At 46.9% G+C, this 20,171-nt stretch overlaps 1 protein-coding gene across 1 annotated transcript in view; it reads right to left on the minus strand.

Annotated features, from left to right (window-relative positions):
* Positions 1 to 20,171, minus strand: part of LOC142246682 (uncharacterized) — a 451,192-nt gene that overhangs the window by 328,227 nt on the left and 102,794 nt on the right. The window contains 3 exon segments of the mRNA XM_075319747.1: positions 1,728 to 1,777; positions 1,885 to 3,384; positions 3,538 to 3,680. Of these exon segments, the coding sequence (XP_075175862.1) occupies positions 1,728 to 1,777; positions 1,885 to 3,384; positions 3,538 to 3,680 (1,693 nt within the window).

Here is a 20,171-nt window from a genome sequence, read left to right on the forward strand (position 1 = left end):
GCACCATCACTTAAAGTCACTGGGCGTAGTAACACAGTTTCGACACATCTACCCGGATCCTTTTACAAGCTGCCATCTGCCTGCACCGAGAGCCTCACGCATGCCCAGTCCCCTCTAGTCTCAAATCGTAACACGGCCCTTCAGATGAAACGCATGCGCAGTCCAGCACTTGTCCTAGGCACGTACATACTCCATTTGCACAGAGGACCTCGCGCATGTTCCGTTTAGGTGACTTACCTTTCAGCCACGGCACTCGTCATCACGCACGCACGGCGCAACGTCAGTTACAGGCACCACCCTAATCGATCAACACGCCTACTTAATACCGGTCTTTCCGGCCACTGTCATGGCAGCCCCCATGCGGCGGTGGATTCCACGCTAGTCATCTCATGCTGAATCATTCTTTCACCTATGGTAAGCACATTGGCGTCTCCACTCTGGATACCTCCGTTCATAAGTCACTTTTACTGGTCCTTGCTTTTCCTCTTTGTTCTCCGGTTTACTCCCACATTTTTCTACCCCCTTTTTCATCCACATTACACATTTATCGCTTCCATTCATTCAGTCCCATCTATCACTCTTGCTTCAAACACACTCTCATACATTTCCCCCCCTTTCTTTCTACAATCCCCTCACATCTACATATACAGTACATACATCACCTAAACATATCGTCACATATCCACCACTTTCATATCACTGATGTCTGCATACATATAACATTCATTTCATCCCTGCATATCCCTGTTACATTCATTTAATTCCCGTTATGCTCCAATATTTTCATTAGTTTATATGTATGACATCACACCCCTTACACTTCTCATACTTTCTATATTTCATCTCAGATCCACCTCATATCACACATTTTACACAACCATATTTTATACGTACTTCATCCAATTTTTTTCTTCTTTTTCTATTTTTTTTCTATTCTTGTAAGCAATTTTTTCACTCTCCTGTTTTTCTCCAATGTTCCTTGTCCTCTTTTCCTTCTTTTTTCCTTCTTTTTCTTCTTTTTTCTTCTTCCTTCTTCTTCCTGTTACTTTTCTTTTCTCCCCTTACTTATGGCTTATTATAACTATTTCTGTGATATTAACATTGTGCATTTGACATATTTATAAAAATTATTTTTCACAATTTTTCACTTTATAGAATTTTTTCCTCTGTGTTGTATACATTTTCATTCATTATTTTTTGTATTTATTTTTGTATACGTTATGTCATTTCTGTATACAGTGCTACAGAGGAAGGTCTATGTTGGACCAAAAACGTTCTTCTGTTGAGCACAATAAAATTATACTTTGCAGCATATTCAAATGATGGCGTCGGGAGTCAGTGCGTGCGCACGCAGATGGAGCTCTTTGATGAGGGCTCCATCTGCGCATGCGCCACTCCAGGCGCCATCATTTGAACTGGGACCGCGGACACACTGAGACACAGACTGCACCGGCCTGCTCCGCCACAGACGCCGTGCCTGCCGCCACGGACATGCGGTGCCTGCCAGCACAACCTCTACCTTTTTTTTTTACTTTTTTTTATCTCTAAATTTGGGGTGCGGCTTATAATCTGGTGCATTTTATAAAACGAAAAATGCAGTAAATGTTATTTATTAATTTTTTAGTGTAGTATATCAGTTTGGTTTATAGGTATCAACATTCTAATTTTCTTATAAAATATCCCAAATTTGTATAAATGCAAAACATTGATTTAAATTTATTACTAACAGAAAGTACAACATATCAGGAAAAACATTTGTCAGAATAATTTCAATATGCTGAAGTATTCACATAAAGTGAAATATGTCAGATTTAAAAAAAATTGGGCTTGGTCACTATACAGTTATAATTGTTTCTTCCCAGTGTGAGTTCTCTGATGTCTCACAAGTTGTGGTTGAGTTGTAAAAGATTTCGAACATTCTGAACATGAAAATGGCTTCTCTCCTGTGTGAATTTTCTCATGTCTAACAAGATGAGATTTCTGAATAAAGCATTTCTCACATTCTGAGCATGAAAATGGCTTCTCTCCTGTGTGAATTCTCTCATGTTTAACAAGATTAGATTTCATAGTAAAACACTTTCCACATTCTGAGCATGAAAATGGCTTCTCTCCTGTGTGAATTTTCTCATGGTTAACAAGATCAGATTTCTGTGCAAAACATTTTCCACATTCTGAACATGAAAATGGTTTTACTCCTGTGTGAATTCTCTTATGGTTAACAAGATGAGATTTCTTAGTAAAAGATTTTTCACATTCTGAGCATGAAAATGGCTTATCTTCTGTGTGAATTCTCTCATGATTAACAAGATTAGATTTCATTGTAAAACATTTTCCACATTCTGAGCATGAAAATGGCTTCTCTCCTGTGTGAATTCTCTCATGATTAACAAGATTAGATTTCACTGTAAAACATTTTCCACATTCTGAGCATGAAAATGGCTTCTCTCCTGTGTGAATTTTCTCATGTTTAACAAGATCAGATTTCTGTGCAAAATGTTTTCCACATTCTGAACATGAAAATGGCTTCTCTCCTGTGTGAATTCTCTCATGTCTAACAAGTTCTGATTTCGTTATAAAACATTTCTCACATTCTGAGCATGAAAATGGCTTCTCTCCTGTGTGAATTCTCTCATGTGTAATAAGATTAGATTTCACTGTAAAACATTTTCCACATTCTGAGCATGAAAATGGCTTCTCTCCTGTGTGATTTCTTTTATGTATAACAAGTTCAGATTTCGTAATAAAACATTTCTCACACTCCGAGCATAAAAATGGCTTCTCTCCTGTGTGAATTCTCACATGTGTAACAAGTTCAGATTTCGTAATAAAACATTTCTCACATTCTGAGCATGAAAATGGCTTATCTCCTGTGTGAATTCTCTCATGTGTAATAAAATTAGATTTCACTGTAAAACATTTTCCACATTCTGAGCATGAAAATGGCTTCTCTCCTGTGTGAATTCTCTCATGTAGCACAAGTTCAGATTTCGTAATAAAACATTTCTCACATTCTGAGCATGAAAATGGCTTATCTCCTGTGTGAATTCTCTCATGTGTAATAAGATTAGATTTCACTGTAAAACATTTTCCACATTCTGAGCATGAGAATGGCTTCTCTCCTGTGTGAATTCTCTCATGTAGCACAAGTTCAGATTTCGTAATAAAACATTTCTCACATTCTGAGCATGAAAATGGCTTCTCTCCTGTGTGAATTTTCTCATGTTGAACAAGATCAGATTTCCGTGCAAAATATTTTCCACATTCTGAACATGAAAATGGCTTCTCTCCTGTGTGAATTCTCTCATGTGCAACAAGGTTTAATTTCGTAATAAAACATTTCTCACATTCGGAGCATGAAAATGGCTTCTCTCCTGTGTGAATGCTCTAATGTTTAACAAGATTAGATTTAACTGCAAAGCATTTCCCACATTCTGAGCATGATAATTGATTCTTCCTTGAGGGAGCTCTTTTATTTTGCACACTTCTTTTGTGACTTTTTTTTTTCCTAACAGTTTGTGATGAATTGGGAGATAGTACTTTAAAAAGATCAGGTGATAGATCTTTGGTGTGATGGGCTGAGATGTTGGCATGCTCTTCATATGTATCTTGGCCAGTGTTACAATCATCAGCTTTAACATCAGAATATGCGGGACATCTTTTGGAGCTTCTGGTGCGGTCATCTGCCAAGAATAAAAGTGATTTGATTTTTGACAAAATAAAACATATTCATCTAATAATAAACATTTTAGAAAACGTAAATATAAAAAATCCCATACAAATTGCAAGGTATAGTATATACTTAACAGAACACACAGGGGACAACATCCTCATATAAAGTTTCATCTATCATACAGTATATATATATATAGTAAAGGCCCCGTCATAAACACCGCGATAAATCTTTGGCAGATTTGTGGTTGCGGTGAAATCATGGACATATTGTTCCATTTGTACACAGCCACAAACCTGGCACTGATTGTCCACAATTTCACTGCAACCACAGATCTGCCGCAGATTTATATCTGTGTGTGACAGGGCCTTAAGTCCCCCATATTGTCAGATTTCCTAATCAAGGGACATACTCCTGCGCAGTATTCAAAAAATTATGTGTCCAAAAACACACATGAGAGTAATAAATGTCCAACACAATTTTATTTAAGAGATGCAATATACAGAACATTAAAAATAGTATACACCACATCCTTGACGCAACCCATGAGTCACAGAGGAGTATGTGAGACAAATACAAGGAGGAGAGAAAAACTCAGTACACAGGTGTTCGCGCGACATTCAGTCGAATACCGGGTGACACCTGAGAATGCTCTTTATAAGGGCGGTTCTCTGACAATACATACAACGTGTGGTGGCCCTTGACAAAGCACACGAAAAGCGCGTCGGGCCTGGACCGGACAGTTTGATTGAGCCATATTTCTTCTTTTTTCGGTATGCACTGATGTACCCTGTGTACCACACTAGAGAGAGATCTGGCTTGATTTACTGAAGTACCGATACATGGTTTTATGTGGGTGTGATAGATCCCCGCAGGGACTTGTATATGAAACTCTATATATGGCAGCAATTTAATATTTTGATTACAGTTGGAGTGGGGCTATATGCAATATTTTTTTCAGATTGGGATGTGTCTTCTCCCACTCTGATTGTTTATCAACTTTCTACATCACTGACCCGGTTCCCACCCCTGTGGAGTTTTTCTCTCCTCCTTGTATTTGTCTCATATACCCCTCTGTGACTAATGGGTTGTGTCATGGATGTGGTGTATACTATTTTTAATATTCTGTATATTGCATCTGTTAAATAAAATAATAAAATTATGTTGGACATTTATTACTCTCATGTATTTTTTTGGACATATTTTTCTTTAAATTGCATGGTATGTAGCAAGGATCTATTATTATTAACTGAGTAAAGTGTCATTTATATGATGTGATGTTTGCACAAAGAATCAATTGTACTAATCTTCATCCCCAATCATTGGCCAGTGCAAACATCAAGCGACAAAGAGTAAAGCATTTGTCATTAATTGCTCATAAAAATTATGACTGTCAGCAATGTATCTGTTAGGTCCAGGTGGTGGATCCACTGGGCCGTGCACCCCACCGGAGGCCTGGGTGCACGGTAGCCAGAGCACTAGCGTGGCAAGGACAGGGTCCCACAGGGGACTGGTAGAACAGAGTCACTGGGACTTCAGAGTTCCTGGAAACAGTGCAGGAATCCGGCACAGGTGCCGGATAGGAATGTCAGGCAATAGTATTGATAACAGGACACGGCACCAGGGGACCTGAGCATCTAGCTTTCAAGACAAGGCTTACAAGACACGTTGATCAGGCCCCACCCACATGGAAAGGCCAGTCTTATATACGCAGCACAGCCTCATGTCATATCCTGCTTCAGCAGTGCTGGGCCCATAAGACCAGGTGAGTGGGCGCGGCCCGACCCTATACAGAAGCATGAGTCTAGGACTCAGAGTCAGACACATGAGACTGGGGACAGGACACAGGAGACCACGAGCGGGAGCGGCAGCCATGACCGGTGGGCACGTGAACCGGATCAGTGGGTAAGGAGCGGTGCCAGGATGGTGCAACCGGATCAGTGGGTAAGGAGCGGTGCTGAGGCATCGGGAGCGTGACAGTACCCTCCCTTTATTTCCCCCCCCCCTTCCAGCCAAAGGACCCCCGGGGCAGCCCGGACCGAGCCGCCGGACTGTAACCCAGCGCAAAGGCAAGGAAAGACTGCTGACCTCATGCCACCTTCTTGACCGGAACATGCTTAACCGAAGAACCTCTGGCAGTGGCAACGGAAAGAGGAGGACAGGCAGAAGCAGAGCGGGAATCGTGGATGACCGGATGTACAGGCGGTAGAAGAAAGGTAATCGAGGACGACGGGCTCGGGTGTCTCGGACCGGCAGAGGACGGACAAGCAGAGACAAAGGAGGCGACATCCTGAGGAAGAGACGGCCACCAATGGGCCAGAGCAATAGCACTCAGGGTGTCCTCCTGACTGGCGTGTTCAGTCGTCTCTGAAGAATGCCCCCACTGAAGGACCTCGGGTCTGTCAGACTCTGCGACGAAGGACTTCCCAGGAGGAACCTGTGCCAGGGGGAACGTAGTCACCGGAACAACTTCATTGTGACCAGCGCCAGACGGAGTTGTCTCATCTTCTGGATCCGGAGGCACCAAAGGCTCTTGTGCCAGGGACTGTGGAACGATGCTGGACTGCATTGTTTCTTTTTCTTCTTCTTGCGGCATGACAGGCTCAGGTGCCAGGGGCTGAGGAACGGGCTGTAGACAGGTGTCATGGCACAACGGACCCCAGCGAGTGATTGTGCCAGAGCGCCAACTGATGTCAGGGTCATGGAGTTGTAACCAGGGCAGACCCAGCAGGAGCGCGGGGGCCATTCTCGGGATGACATATAAAGCAATAGTCTCAGTGTGCAGAGCGCCAACACGGAGTCTCACGGGTTCGGTTGTATACAAGACGGGTTCGTATAAGGGTTTACCGTCCACGGAGGCGAACCAGAGGGGTATAGCAACCGGGATGACAGGTATCCGATATCGGTCCACTGTAGCTTGTTCGATGAAATTACCAGATGCCCCAGAATCAATGTGAGCCTCTGCTTGGTCCGAAACAAACAGATGTGGAAGCAACTGGAAATGCAGGGAGCACTGGTTCAAGAAGCCTCTGCAGGTCTTGGGGTCCCCCGCATAGCGAGGCGGAGCAGCAAGGCAGAGTTGCGAGGCCGAGGAGACAACAGGTTCGGACCTAGTCGCTGTTTGCTGCGTCGGAGACGAGGCGGCGGTCTGTAACGTGTACAACCGGTGGTCCACAGACGTCAGGAGCTTCAGTATGCGATTTAGAGTTTCACGCTTTTGCACCAGTTCCTGGCGCAGTTCAGCCAGCTCAGACATTTGTGCTCCGGCGGAATCCATGGCCTGATCAATCTGTTAGGCCCAGGTGGTGAATCCACTGGGCCGTGCACCCCACCGGAGGCCTGGGTGCACGGTAGCCGGAGCACTAGCGTGGCAAGGACAGCATCCCACAGGGGACTGGTAGAACAGAGTCACTGGGGCTTCAGAGTTCCTGGAAACAGTGCCGGAATCCGGCACAGGTGCCGGATAGGAATGTCAGGCAATAGTATTGATAACAGGACACGGCACCAGGGGACCTGAGCATCTAGCTTTCAAGACAAGGCTTACAAGACACATTGATCAGGCCCTGCCCACATGGAAAGGCCAGTCTTATATACCCAGCACAGCCTCATGTCATATCCTGCTTCAGCAGTGCTGGGCCCATAAGACCAGGTGAGTGGGCGCGGCCCGACCCTATACAGAAGCATGAGTCTAGGACTCAGAGTCAGACACATGAGACTGGGGACAGGACACAGGAGAGCACGAGCGGGAGCGGCAGCCATGACCGGTGAGCACGTGGACCGGATCAGTGGGTAAGGAGCGGTGCCGAGGCATCGGGAGCATGACAGTATCATCCCCCTTTTGTAAATAGTGGAAATTCTGCAAAAATAAACAAATGTCATGAGAGAATGGAAGCAAACTGTCGTTGCTCAATCAAAATTAAAGATAATAAGCCCCAAACAACTTCCTATATCATCAATCAGTGTCTGTTGATGAAATTGAATTTTCCTTACAGCTGCTTACTTTCAGTCTTCAGGGGAAGTAGAAGGCTGTAGTAGTCACATGTTTATGAGCAGTGACTGTTACAGCCTCATGCTTCACCATAATGACTGTATTCAAGTGGATGCAGGGAAGATATAACTTCATTTTCTCCAAATAGACTCTCCCAATAAACAGCCTAACATAACTTACATACAATTTACCACTATATCTGTATGTAAATGTAGCTGACGGGTTCTCTTTAAGAACCTGTAAAACAGGGGACACTGGTGCTCTAAAGGGCTTAGGAAGAGGACAAGGGGTGGGAAATATAGATACAGTGCCTTGCAAAAGTATTCGGCCCCTTGAACTTTTCAACCTTTTCCCACATTTCAGGCTTCAAACATAAAGATAAAACATTTTAATTTTTGTTGAAGAATCAACAAGTGGGACAGTAGAAAAAGAAGTAGAACAAAATTTATTGCTCATGCACTTTTGTAAGAAATAAAAAACTGAAAAGCGGGGTGTGCAATATTATTCGGGTCCTTTACTTTCAGTGCAGCAAAATCACTCCAGGAGTTGATTGAGGATCTCTGAATGAACCAATGTTGTCCTAAATCATCCTCTAAATATTGAGGATGATAAATATAAGCCACCTGTGTGTAATCAAGTCTCCGTATAAATGCACCTGCTCTGTGATAGTCTCAGTGTTCTGTTTAAATCACAGAGAGCATCATGAAGACCAAGGAACACAACAGGCAGGTCCGTGATACTGTTGTGGAGAAGTTTAAAGCTGGATTTGGATACAAAAAGATTTCCAAAACTTTAAACATCCCAAGGAGCACCGTACAAGCGATCATATTGAAATGGAAGACGTATCATACCACTGCAAATCTACCAAGACCCGGCCGTCCATCCAAACTTTCATCTCAAACAAAGAGAAGACTGATCAGAGATGCAGCCAAGAGGCCCATGAGCACTCTGGATGAACTCCAGAGATCTACAGCTGAGGTGGGAGAGTCTCTCCATAGGACAACAATCAGTCGTACACTGCACAAATCTGGCCTTTGTGGAAGAGTGGCAAGGAGAAAGCCATTTCCCAAAGATATCCATAAAAAGTGTTGTTTAAAGTTTGCCACAATCCACCTGGGAGACACACCAAACATGTGGAAGAAAGTGCTCTGGTCAGATGAAACCAAAATCTCACTATTTGGGCACGATGCCAAACGATATGTTTGGCGTAAAAGCAACACAGCTCATTACCCTGAACACACCATCCCCACTGTCAAACATGGTGGTGGGAGCATCACGGTTTGGGCCTGATTTTCTTCAGCAGGGACAGGGAAGATGGTTAAAATTGATGGGAAGATGGATGAAGCCAAATACAGGACCATTCTTGAAGAAAACCTGTTGGAGTCTGCAAAAGACCTGAGACTGGGACGGAGATTTGTCTTCCAACAAGACAATGATCCCAAACATTAGGCAAAATCTACAATGGAATGGTTCACAAATAAACGTATCCATGTATTAGAATGGCCAAGTCACGGTCCAGACCTGAATCCAATTGAGAATCTGTGGAAAGAGCTGAAAACTGCTGTTCACAAACGCTCTCCATCCAACCTCACTCAGCTCCAGCTGTTTGCAAAGGAAGAATAGGCAAGAATTTCAGTTTCTCGATGTACAAAACTAATAGACATACCCCATGCGACTTGCAGCTGTAATCGCAGCAAAAGGTGGCGCTACGAAGTATTAACTTAAGGGGGCAGAATAATATTGCACGCCCCACTTTTCAGTTTTTTTATTTTTTTACAAAGGTTTAACATATGCAATAAATTTTGCTCTACTTAACAATTGTGTTCACTTGTTGATTCTTCACCAAAAACTTATATTTTTTTATCTCTGTTTGTTTTATGGGGGCCGAATACTTTCGCAAGGCACTGTATATGCATTTCACCTGTGGGTGTGTGTGCTTGCATATAATTTTGCACACCTTAGCATTCATATAGATAATATCTCAATTTTATACTATATTTATAGAATGCGGAGTTACATATATTTTCTTCCTCCAAGCAAAACACTCTTCCCTTGCCATAACCCCATTTTTTATTTATTGTTTATTATTTTTTTATTTATTCATTTTTTTTTTCACTTCCATTTCATCCAAAACCCGTGTCATATATTTCTTCACCGTTATCATTTTATTTCACTTTACCGTATCTTTACTACATTCCATTTTTTCAATTGGGTATTCATCACCTTCTACATTCTTTCTGTGTTTATATACTCCTTTCCTTCATTTTTTCCTAACTTTATCACACATAGTCTTTCATGTATTATAATGCACTCCCCAGTTATCCATATATTATGCATACCCTATAGTCCTTCATATCGTATAATGCACCCCATAGTCCTTCACATAGTTTAATGAACTCCTCATAGTCTCATAGTCCTCCATGTATTATAATGCAGCCCCCATATTCCTCTGTGTAGCATTATGAAGGCCCCATATTCCTCCATATAGTGTTATACAGACACCATATTCCTACATATAATAGTATGCAGCTCCATATTCCACCATATAGTAGTATCCCACCCTTATATAGTAGTATGCCGCCCCAATATTCCTCCAAATATTATGCACCCCTTATATTCCTTCATATAGTATTATGTAGCCCCCATATAGTAGTATGCACTCTTTATATTCCTCCATATAGTACTATGCACTCCTTATATTCCTCCATATAGTATAATGCAGCCCCATATTCCTCCAAACAGTATTATGTAGCCACCATATTCCTCCAGATAGTATTATGCAAGCCCTTATTTTCCTCCATATAGTAATATGCACTCCTTATATTCCTCCATATAGTATTATGCAGCAGCCATATAGTATTGTGCACCCTATATACTTTTATGCAACCCAATAGTTCTCTGGACACTGTGATTAAATACATACTCATGTCTCCTCATTCCCCCGCTGCTCCGATTTCCTCAGAGTCCACTGTTCTGCCACTCTCCATATTTCAGTACAGCGGTGCGCAGTAGTGACGTCATCGTGCACCACTGTGCTGACAAGTCAAAGCACCACACACCAGCAGAAGATCTATTCCTTCTCTCATCATTGCTTTCAATTGTATTGGCATCAGCAATGCCAATACAATTTAAAGTGCGATCCCCGGTGGGGGGCCAGTGCTGGCACTGGTTCCCACTGACTCACGGGTCCCATAGCAGTCGTGTGGCCTGCCTCCATTGGCAGTGTGCCGCCCCAGCAGTGGATCGAACCGCTCGAATCCGGGGGTGGTATCCATTCGTGGCTCGAGGGTCTCCGGACCCGGGGACTCAGGGGCCAAACTCTAAAGTGCAGAGGGGAATATTTACAGGGGATTTGGGACTCAAACACGGCTCCGGCCGTGCACCTATCTACCAACCCCCTAAGTAGCACCAGCACCCTTTCAGAGCGACGTGACCCCCGGGTCCGGAGGCGCTCGAGCCACCCACTAGCAAGCCCGGACCCGAGCGGCTCGGCGGCGACCAAGCGCGAGCGGTACCCCTGACAGGTGTGGTGCAAAGTGTATCTAGGATTTGTGAATGCTGATGGCAACACTGCAGGATGGAGACCCAGAACCATGGGGGTTGAATACTGCACGGGGAGGGCAGTTTGTGCAGTACAGTGTGACGACCTGAATAGTCCAGGGCCGTCACAGCAGTATGCCACTTTTGCTTAGGAAATATACATGTTACTAGGGCTGGCATAAGCGTTATTGGGGGCCGGCATACACGTTACTGGGGACCAGTGGGAGGGGCACACAAGTTACTGGGGGCAAGTGGGGGGACACACACAAGTTAATAGTCTACTATTACTGGAGCTGGCTCCATCTGGAGAGGACCAGTCTAGGTAGTTCTATGTGTCGCAGGCGGGGGGTTGCGCTGCTCGACCGCGCTTGCGGCTCGGGTCCGGCTGCTGCTGCTGCTTGGTGGCTCGAGCGGTGGGCCGGATCTGGGACTCGAGCGGCGCTCCTCGCCCGTGAGTGAAAGGGGTGGTTTGTTGGTGTTTGGGATGTCGGTTTGTGACGCCACCCACGGTGTGTGGTGAAGTTGGGGCACCACCGCTGCTCTGTACGGGGATCCCGGGAGCGATGACAGGGAGCAGCTGGGATGTTTCTCTCCCCTCCGTGGGTAGGAGGGTTTTGGTAGTCCCGGGGCCCGGAGTTATTGTCTGTTTGGTGGATTGCGGGGCTTGGCCAGGTGCAGGGTCGCAGGGCAGCGCAATGCCAGACGGCACGGTGGTACTTACTCAGCCAATAACGCACACGGAGTCTCTGGTAAAACAAACGGCTGGATGGACGAGTCCCACAGACGGCTGCTACGGTCACTCCCGGTCGGTTGGCGGTAACGGTCTCTCCCTGCACTGGTGTTATGTTCTCGGCCCCGATGGCTTCCCACCGGTAACCCGCTCCCCAGCGATGTGTTGGCTAAGGGAGCCCCTTTGTTGCCCGCAAGCTCTGGCCCTAGGAGCTCTAGCTCTGGCAGTAGCTTTATCTCCCAAACAGTTTGGACGGTTGCCTTCAGTCGGGTCCTGGCTTGTCCAGGGCGCCACATTCCCCCTTGGCTAAACGCAGACCGTCCGCGGGCTGCTCGTCCATCACCGGTTTTATTTTTGTTAACTGTAGAAAAATAGAAAAACATGTAAAAACACAACATAAGCATTTCTTTATAACTTCCCATAACGGGAGGCACGGTACTTTAACGTTACAAACGGTAGTCAATTTTATTAACGGTATGGCTTCCGCTCTCCCCCCGCCCAAACAACCTGGCCCTGATGCTTCCCCTAAGAAGTGGGCAGCACCCCTTGCCCCAGTCCAGAACCAAATTGCCCGAGCGGGTACGGTCTCTTTCAGGGGAACCCACGTCCATGGGAACCCCTGATCCCCGGAGGATCGCCACCGGTTATGGTAGTGGCGGGCCTGGGCCATCCCTTTCCTCCAGGCCCATCCTCCCAAATCAGCCTCTCCGTAGGCGGTCACGGTAACAAGCCAACATTTTTATTTACACTCCACAAGTTTGTGGTTGCCCTGCAAGTTCTCGGGCTTGTCCGTAAGTAGTTCCTTACGCAATGGTTGCAGGAAGTCCCAACGGGGACTAGTTGCCGGCAACGGCCGGTTAAATCACGGTGTTAATCTGGTCACTGTTCGGTTGATCATTCTTTACTTATCATTCGGTTACAGTTAACGGTGCTGAGGGTCCCAACCGGGACAACTTGCAGTGGGGGAGACCGCTGCCATCACTGCTCGCTTTCATCTTCTTCACTCGGCCCTGGGTGGAAAAACACGGGTACCAGCCCCTCCAGCGTGTAGCAAGCGCGACGAGGGAGGGCCGCCCGGTATCCATTATTTCCGTTCCTTGGGATGTAAGTGGCCTCCATGCCACACACGGCGACGACTCCCTCGTCCTCCGAGACAGGTTTGGTGTCAGGCCCGGAGTCGCTATCGTCCGTGCCTGCACCAGGCGGGTTTCCGCCAGCTGCCGCAGTCTCCGGGCTCGCCACTCCTTCTGCTGCCGTCATAGGGGGCCGCAAACTAGATGGACCAGCGGTGGCGGGGTGCGCAGGCAGGGAAGGTGGAGGCAGGATGGGGGCCAGGGGCAGACCGGGCCCCCCAGCCACAGTGGCCGGTCCCTCCGGGACATAGGGGCGTGGGTTATTCGCCATCTCCTCCATCGCAGCCTCCATTCCGTACACCCGAGTGACCGCAGCGAGCTCCTCCACCTCCGCGGTCCACTGCTCCATCAGCAGACATATCTGACCCTGGTAACGTCGGCAGACCCCTGCCACGCGAGCTCTGATCCATGCCGACGTTCCGGACATCGACTCCGGGACCTCTGCGCGGTTGGGCGGGAAGGACATGTCGGCAGCGGTTTCTTCCAGGAACCGGAATCTGGCCGCAGAGTCCTGGCAACCCTGGGTTTATAGCCGCGGTCTACATGTGGCTAGACACCATCCGCGCCCCCTTGGTCTCTTTTCGGCACCTCCTCTTCAGGGGCGGAGTTTTGGCTTTCGCACCTCCACTGCTCGGGAAGATGCTCTTCGTGCCCAAAATGGCGGCTACTGAAAATTTTTGGCCGGACCCTCCGGCGGGACACGAGGCGCACCTCTACCAGACGGCAGAGAGGTAGGATCCTGTTCGTGACGCCAAGTTGTCGTGGGCGGGGGGTGCGCTGCTCGACCGCGCTTGCGGCTCGGGTCCGGTTGCTGCTGCTGCTCGGTGGCTCGAGCGGTGGGCCGGATCCGGGACTCGAGCGGTGCTCCTCGCCCGTGAGTGAAAGGGATGGTTTGTTGGTGTTTGGGATGTCGGTTTGTGACGCCACCCACGGTGTGTGGTGAAGTTGGGGCACCACCGCTGCTCTGTACGGGGATCCCGGGAGCGATGACAGGGAGCAGCTGGGATGTTTCTCTCCCCTCCGTGGGTAGGGGGGTTTTGGTAGTCCCGGGGCCCGGAGTTATTGTCTGTTTGGTGGATTGCGGGGCTTGGCCAGGTGCAGGGTCGCAGGGCAGCGCAATGCCAGACGGCACGGTGGTACTTACTCAGCCAGTAACGCACACGGAGTCTCTGGTAAAACAAACGGCTGGATGGACGAGTCCCACAGACGGCTGCTACGGTCACTACCGGTTGGTTGGTGGTAACGGTCTCTCCCTGCACCGGTGTTATGTTCTCGGGCCATATGGCTTCCCACCGGTAACCCGCTCCCCAGCGATGTGTTGGCTAAGGGAGCCCCTTTGTTGCCCGCAGGCTCTGGCCCTGGGAGCTCTAGCTCTGGCAGTAGCTTTATCTCCCTCACAGTTTGGACGGTTGCCTTCAGTCGGGTCTTTATTGCTGGGAAACCCCGGAGGTTCCCGTCGCTGACGGATTTGACCGGTTTAACGGCGACTCCTAGCCTGGTCGGGGTCCGTAGGCCCTGCCGGATGGTGCTGGCTTCTCTTCGCTCCCTGATCCGGTACCGGCGGGCCACCGCCCGTCCCCGGTCCTTACGGTTGTGCGTCAATCTGCCTCTCCTGCAGACGGTCACCACCGTCTGCCAACCTTGCTGTATGTGCCCAGGCCACGTACCCGGACACAGTCAGTCTCTTGCAGCTCCTCCACTACCACTTCCTCACTCTTCCTACTACAAACTCAACTCCCCTCCAAACTGAACTGACTCCTTTTTCCCGCCTCCAGGACTGTGAACTCCTCAGTGGGAGGAGCCAACCGCCTTGCTCCGCCCCACCTGGTGTGGACATCAGCCCCTGGAGGGAGGCAACAAGGATTTGTGTGTATACAAAATGACCAAAAATTGGAAAGAAAACAGAAAAGCCAATACATGGCACCTGTCTTAGCACACTCTAAACATCAAACAAGAACTGGAGGATAAGGAGTAAAGTGCAAATATGTTTAATAAATGGCAACTGGCACAAAGGAATCAGCGGCAAAACAGGCCGGCAGATAGAATATAAATGTACAAGATGACAAATACATGTAGGGCACAAGTAAAAGAAATAAATGACAGGCTGGGTCAGAAACATGGACAAGGCATCCTGCACATAAAAAGCATGATGTGGAGTTTTGACAATTGTTACACAAAGACAGATGGTAAAAGCCAGCATTAGATAAGCACTATGATAAAAGTATGTACTCTGAAATAACAGAGATATATTCAGTATATAAAATAGGATCCAAGTATCACTAATAAACAGTGCTTAATACAGGTGCTGGTGAAGCAGCAAACTCTGCAATAACAGAGTCAAATAGTTAAACAAGGTCAAAGCTTATAAACAAATAAACAAGTTTAGCCACCATGGGGTGCTGAATGGATGCCAATGAACAGTCAGATTAAGTACAAAAGACATGGATGCATGTCCATATGCAAAAAATATATAAAATTAAAATTAAAAACAAACTGCGCAGGCGTGTGAGGGAGCATGTGAGGGACATTGCTGCCGCCCGGACAGTGGTTGACACTTCCACCCTTAAAACCCTTCCTCGCCACTTTCATGCTTTTCATGACTGTGATCCAACATCCCTGAGAATCAGGGGCATTGATGTCATACATGGGGGGGCGAGGGGTGGGAATGTACGCAAAATACTCGCCCAGCGTGAAACACGTTGGATTTACACCTTAGGTACACTGTCCTCGAGGGGGCTTAATGAGCATCTAAGTTTTGCGCCTTTCTTACGATGACTGCTTTCTTCTTTGACCTCCCTGGTTTTTGTGCCTTGTTTTTAATTTTATATATTTTTTGAATACCTTGTTACAGCATATGTTCTCTTTCAGTGTGACATTGTTGATATTTATTTAGCTACATTGTTTATTTATTTTTATTATGGACATGGAGTTAATGTATATTATATATTGATCATTTCCCTCCTGTGCCACGACTTGGGATGTTTTTTGTGATATTGAATACTCTGTGCTATAGTATATGATCTCCTTAAGTGTAACATTGTTTATATCTATCTATTTGTATTTTTGACTTTGATTATGGATATGGAGTTCATATATTATACATTGATTACCTTCCTCTTTGTACCACGACTAGGACACCTGAATTAATATTGAGTGTTCTGTGTTATAATATATGTCTTTTTCATCAGTGGCACATTGTCTATAATTACCTATGTATATTTCTGATATTTATCATGGACATTGAGTCATTATTATATATTGATTATCTTCCTCTTGGGTCACGACTAGGACATTTGAAGTTACATTGAAGACTTTATGCTACATTTGATGTTCTCCTACTATTGTTACACTGCATAATTACTTATCCTTGTCTTTCTATGCTCGCTCCCGCTCCTCCTCCCCCCGTAGGCGCGGCTGCATCAGTGGCCTGCTGGCCCGGCTCTGTCGGCGTCATTATCGCCTGCGCGCATGCGCGGTTCGCGGGTGATGCGTCCCCGCTACATTTAAGGGACGTTGACAGCTGACGGCGCCGGGTACCAGCCGCGATTGGTCCAGTCGGGGGGGGGGGGGGTCTGGTATTCTCAGGGTGGGAAGAGCCATGGTTATTGGACTCTTCCCAGCCTAAAAATAGCAGGCCGCAGCCGCCCCAGAAGTGGCGCATCCATTAGATGCGCCAATCCTGGCGCTTCGCCCCAGCTCATCCCGCGCCCTGGTGCGGTGGCAGACGGGGTAATAAATGGGGTTGATACCAGATGTGTAATGTCACCTGGCATCAAGCCCAGCAATTAGTGATGTCACGGCGTCTATTTGATACCAGACATAACTAATTGACAGTAATACAAAAAAAAATTGACAACAAAAAAAAATTTATTTGAAAAAACACTCCCCAACCATCCCTCTTTGACCAATTTATTGAAAAGAAAAAAAAAATCTCATGTAAGCCATTTTGGAAGTCCCACGATCTTCTAGAATATGGGGGGCACGTTCAGGGAACGTGTCCCCCATTTTCTAGGAGTGCAGACCTTCCATTTGAGGAGAGTGGGTGCAAAGAATCTGCACCCACCCTCCACGGGTCACAGCTGCAGACTCTGACTCAGACGCTGGCTGCTGCTGCTGCTGCACAGACACAGGAAGCTGACAGCCGCGCTCTGCACATGTGACCGGCACTGCTGTGAAGGAGCCGGAGGAGGGGGCCGCGGGGGATCAGCGCTCCCACAGGTACGGGGGACACCGGGGAACACCGGGGTGGGAGTAGGGGGTGACCTGGCAGGGCCTGGGGAGCAGTATTCTGTCGCATGTGTGATGGCACATGCGACAGAAGTCAAAGGAAATGGGGACATGCGGGCGGTGCGCTGCTGTGCGTGCCGCCATTTTGGATTTTCGGGGGTTTAGGGGGGGGTTGGGGGTCGATACTTCGGCGACCCCGTGGGTCCGGAGGGGACCGGGGGAGCAGATTTATCTCCCAGCTGACATGTTTGATCATGCCAGATGGGAGATTAATCATTGTTTACCGGTGCTGTGATTTACTATTACATGATCATCGGTATACGGTGTATACCGGTGATCATGTGAGCGGGGAGCGGAAAAACCGGCCCGAATCATGATCTCCAGGGTCTCAGCTAGCCCTGAAACCCCGGAGATTTTCTGACGTTGGGGGGCGCTATTTACCTTTTTCTGACCGCCGTTTATAGACGGCGGATCAGAATAAGGACCTGATTCTGCCGCCGTTTATCTCCGTAAGGCGGTCGTAATGGGGTTAATCTGACTGTTCATTGGCATCCATTCAGCACCCCATGGTGGCTAAACTTGTTTATTTGTTTATAAGCTTTGACCTTGTTTAACTATTTGACTCTGTTATTGCAGAGTTTGCTGCTTCACCAGCACCTGTATTAAGCTCTGTTTATTAGTGATACTTGGATCCTATTTTATATACTGAATATATCTCTGTTATTTCAGAGTACATACTTTTATCATAGTGCTTATCTAGTGCTGGCTTTTACCATCTGTCTATGTGTAACAATTGTCAAAACTCCACATCATGCTTTTTATGTGCAGGATGCCTTGTCCATGTTTCTGACCCAGCCTGTCATTTATTTCTTTTACTTGTGCCCTACATGTATTTGTCATCTTGTACATTTATATTCTATCTGCCGGCCTGTTTTGCCGCTGATTCCTTTGTGCCAGTTGCCATTTATTAAACATATTTGCACTTTACTCCTTGTCCTCCAGTTCTTGAAGAATTTGTGTGTGCGGCTGATGTGCCTAACCGGGGTGTGGGGTGTGTTGTTGCAGTACCTGTGACGTCCTGGCTTGTCCAGGGCACCACATATGCGCATTCCCGGGTGTTGACGTCATGGTGAGTCGCCCACGAGCAGTACAACTATCAATGGCTGCTGGCCGCCCGTCTGCCTCCAAAGCTCCTCTCTCTGGCTGTAAAGCTACGTCAGCCAGGAGGGCATGTCGCGCACATGCAAGATCAGCCAGAGAGAGGAGCAACAAAGCAGGAGTTTCTGTACATGTCGCGCTGCCCCTGCGTTGCAGATGGTGACACTCAGTATGGCTGCCGGGAATGATGAAATAGCACACTGCGGGTAGCTAGTGCCGGACCCCCCAGCTCACGGGTCCCATAGCAGTGGTGTGGCCTGCCTCTATTGGCGGTACGTTACTGCACACCATCCCTGATAAAGAAGGAGGGACTCCTTTGAAACGCGTAGGTTCGTGAGTCCTCTCCTCAGCAGACAGGTTTCCCCATCCCAGCCAGTGACGTCACTCTGCTCAGCACGTGGCAGTCAGATGGATGAGTTTCCGGCTGGAACTTGCCGTTGCCTAGTTAGCACAGCTGCTTCGCGTGCTGCAGCTCACACGCGGCTCCTACCAGCACCTGTCAGATCAGCTCGCCGCTCGCAGCTGATGCCTCTGGCACTTCTCCCTCAGCTGTCATCCACCTCGGTAAGATCACACCTCCTGCAGTGTTCTCCCAGCTCTAGCCAAGGCACTCATTGAGCGTAGTCTACAAGTTATTTGCCTTCTTTCCATAGCCCACAGGCTTATCATTAATGCTACCTGCCTCCCCCACCATCTCTTTGCCGCATTGAACCCTCATTTAGGTGATAAAAGCATCTATCAACATTTAGGTAAGGTCATATTTGTTTTGCAGCTTATTACCATTCCTTTTTCATGCACTTATATTGTTCCATCATATTTTAATTCTGTATCGGCTCCACTTCACTTCCCCTCTCCCCATTTTTTAGCTCACAGATCCAGCTTCATTTTTTTGTGATCCAGCTCAGAACGTACTTCACCATTTCTAATATCAGGTCAGGTACTCATACATTTACTTTCACCCAGTTTTACACTCTATATTTTTTGCAAATCTACTGTACCTACACCATCACCTCCCAAATGCAATTACACATTCTTGATTGTCTCATTTTTACAGACAATACCTTCACCACCCTCAGGACTCTATTACCCTCATAGTGGCTGACTACCGTCTGCGGTCCGCATACGGGTGGGTAACTCTACCATCTATACTTCATATCTATTGCTAATACCCCCCCACACCCCAATTTCTTCATTCCCTTTATTTTTCCTTTTTCTCTTCTTACTCATAACCTGCACTCTTTTTCCTTCCTCACAGGAGGTTTCATTGCCTTTTTTTCAGCTTTTTTTCCATTTTCTCATCCCCCTCGTGCTTTGCATTCATCAGGTATCCATGTTTCTCCATACTTTCACATCCAATTCATGCTAATTTATCAGTTAGCGCAGTAGTTTGAAAAAAAATTCTCTTTAAGAACCAATATTTGCCTGTGTAAGGCTAAGTTTACACTCCCGTTGTTTTAAATCTGTCAGATCTGTCGTTGCAACCCAACGATAGATCCGTTTTTTTTAATGTCAACTGACGCAACGGATGTGTTATTTCACAGGATTCTGTTCACAGGATTCCTGTGAAAAAACTGATCAGTCGTGTCCGTTTTTTGACTGATCCGTCGTGATCCGTTTGTTTTTGGGACAGCCCAATGGGTGTGCCAAACATGCTGGGCATGCTCAGTAGAGCATGACGGAATCCAGTACTGGATTCTGTCATGTGACGGATTACGGTGGAATCCA

The sequence above is a fragment of the Anomaloglossus baeobatrachus genome, chromosome 7 (assembly GCF_048569485.1).
Source record: "Anomaloglossus baeobatrachus isolate aAnoBae1 chromosome 7, aAnoBae1.hap1, whole genome shotgun sequence".
Taxonomy (NCBI): domain Eukaryota; kingdom Metazoa; phylum Chordata; class Amphibia; order Anura; family Aromobatidae; genus Anomaloglossus; species Anomaloglossus baeobatrachus.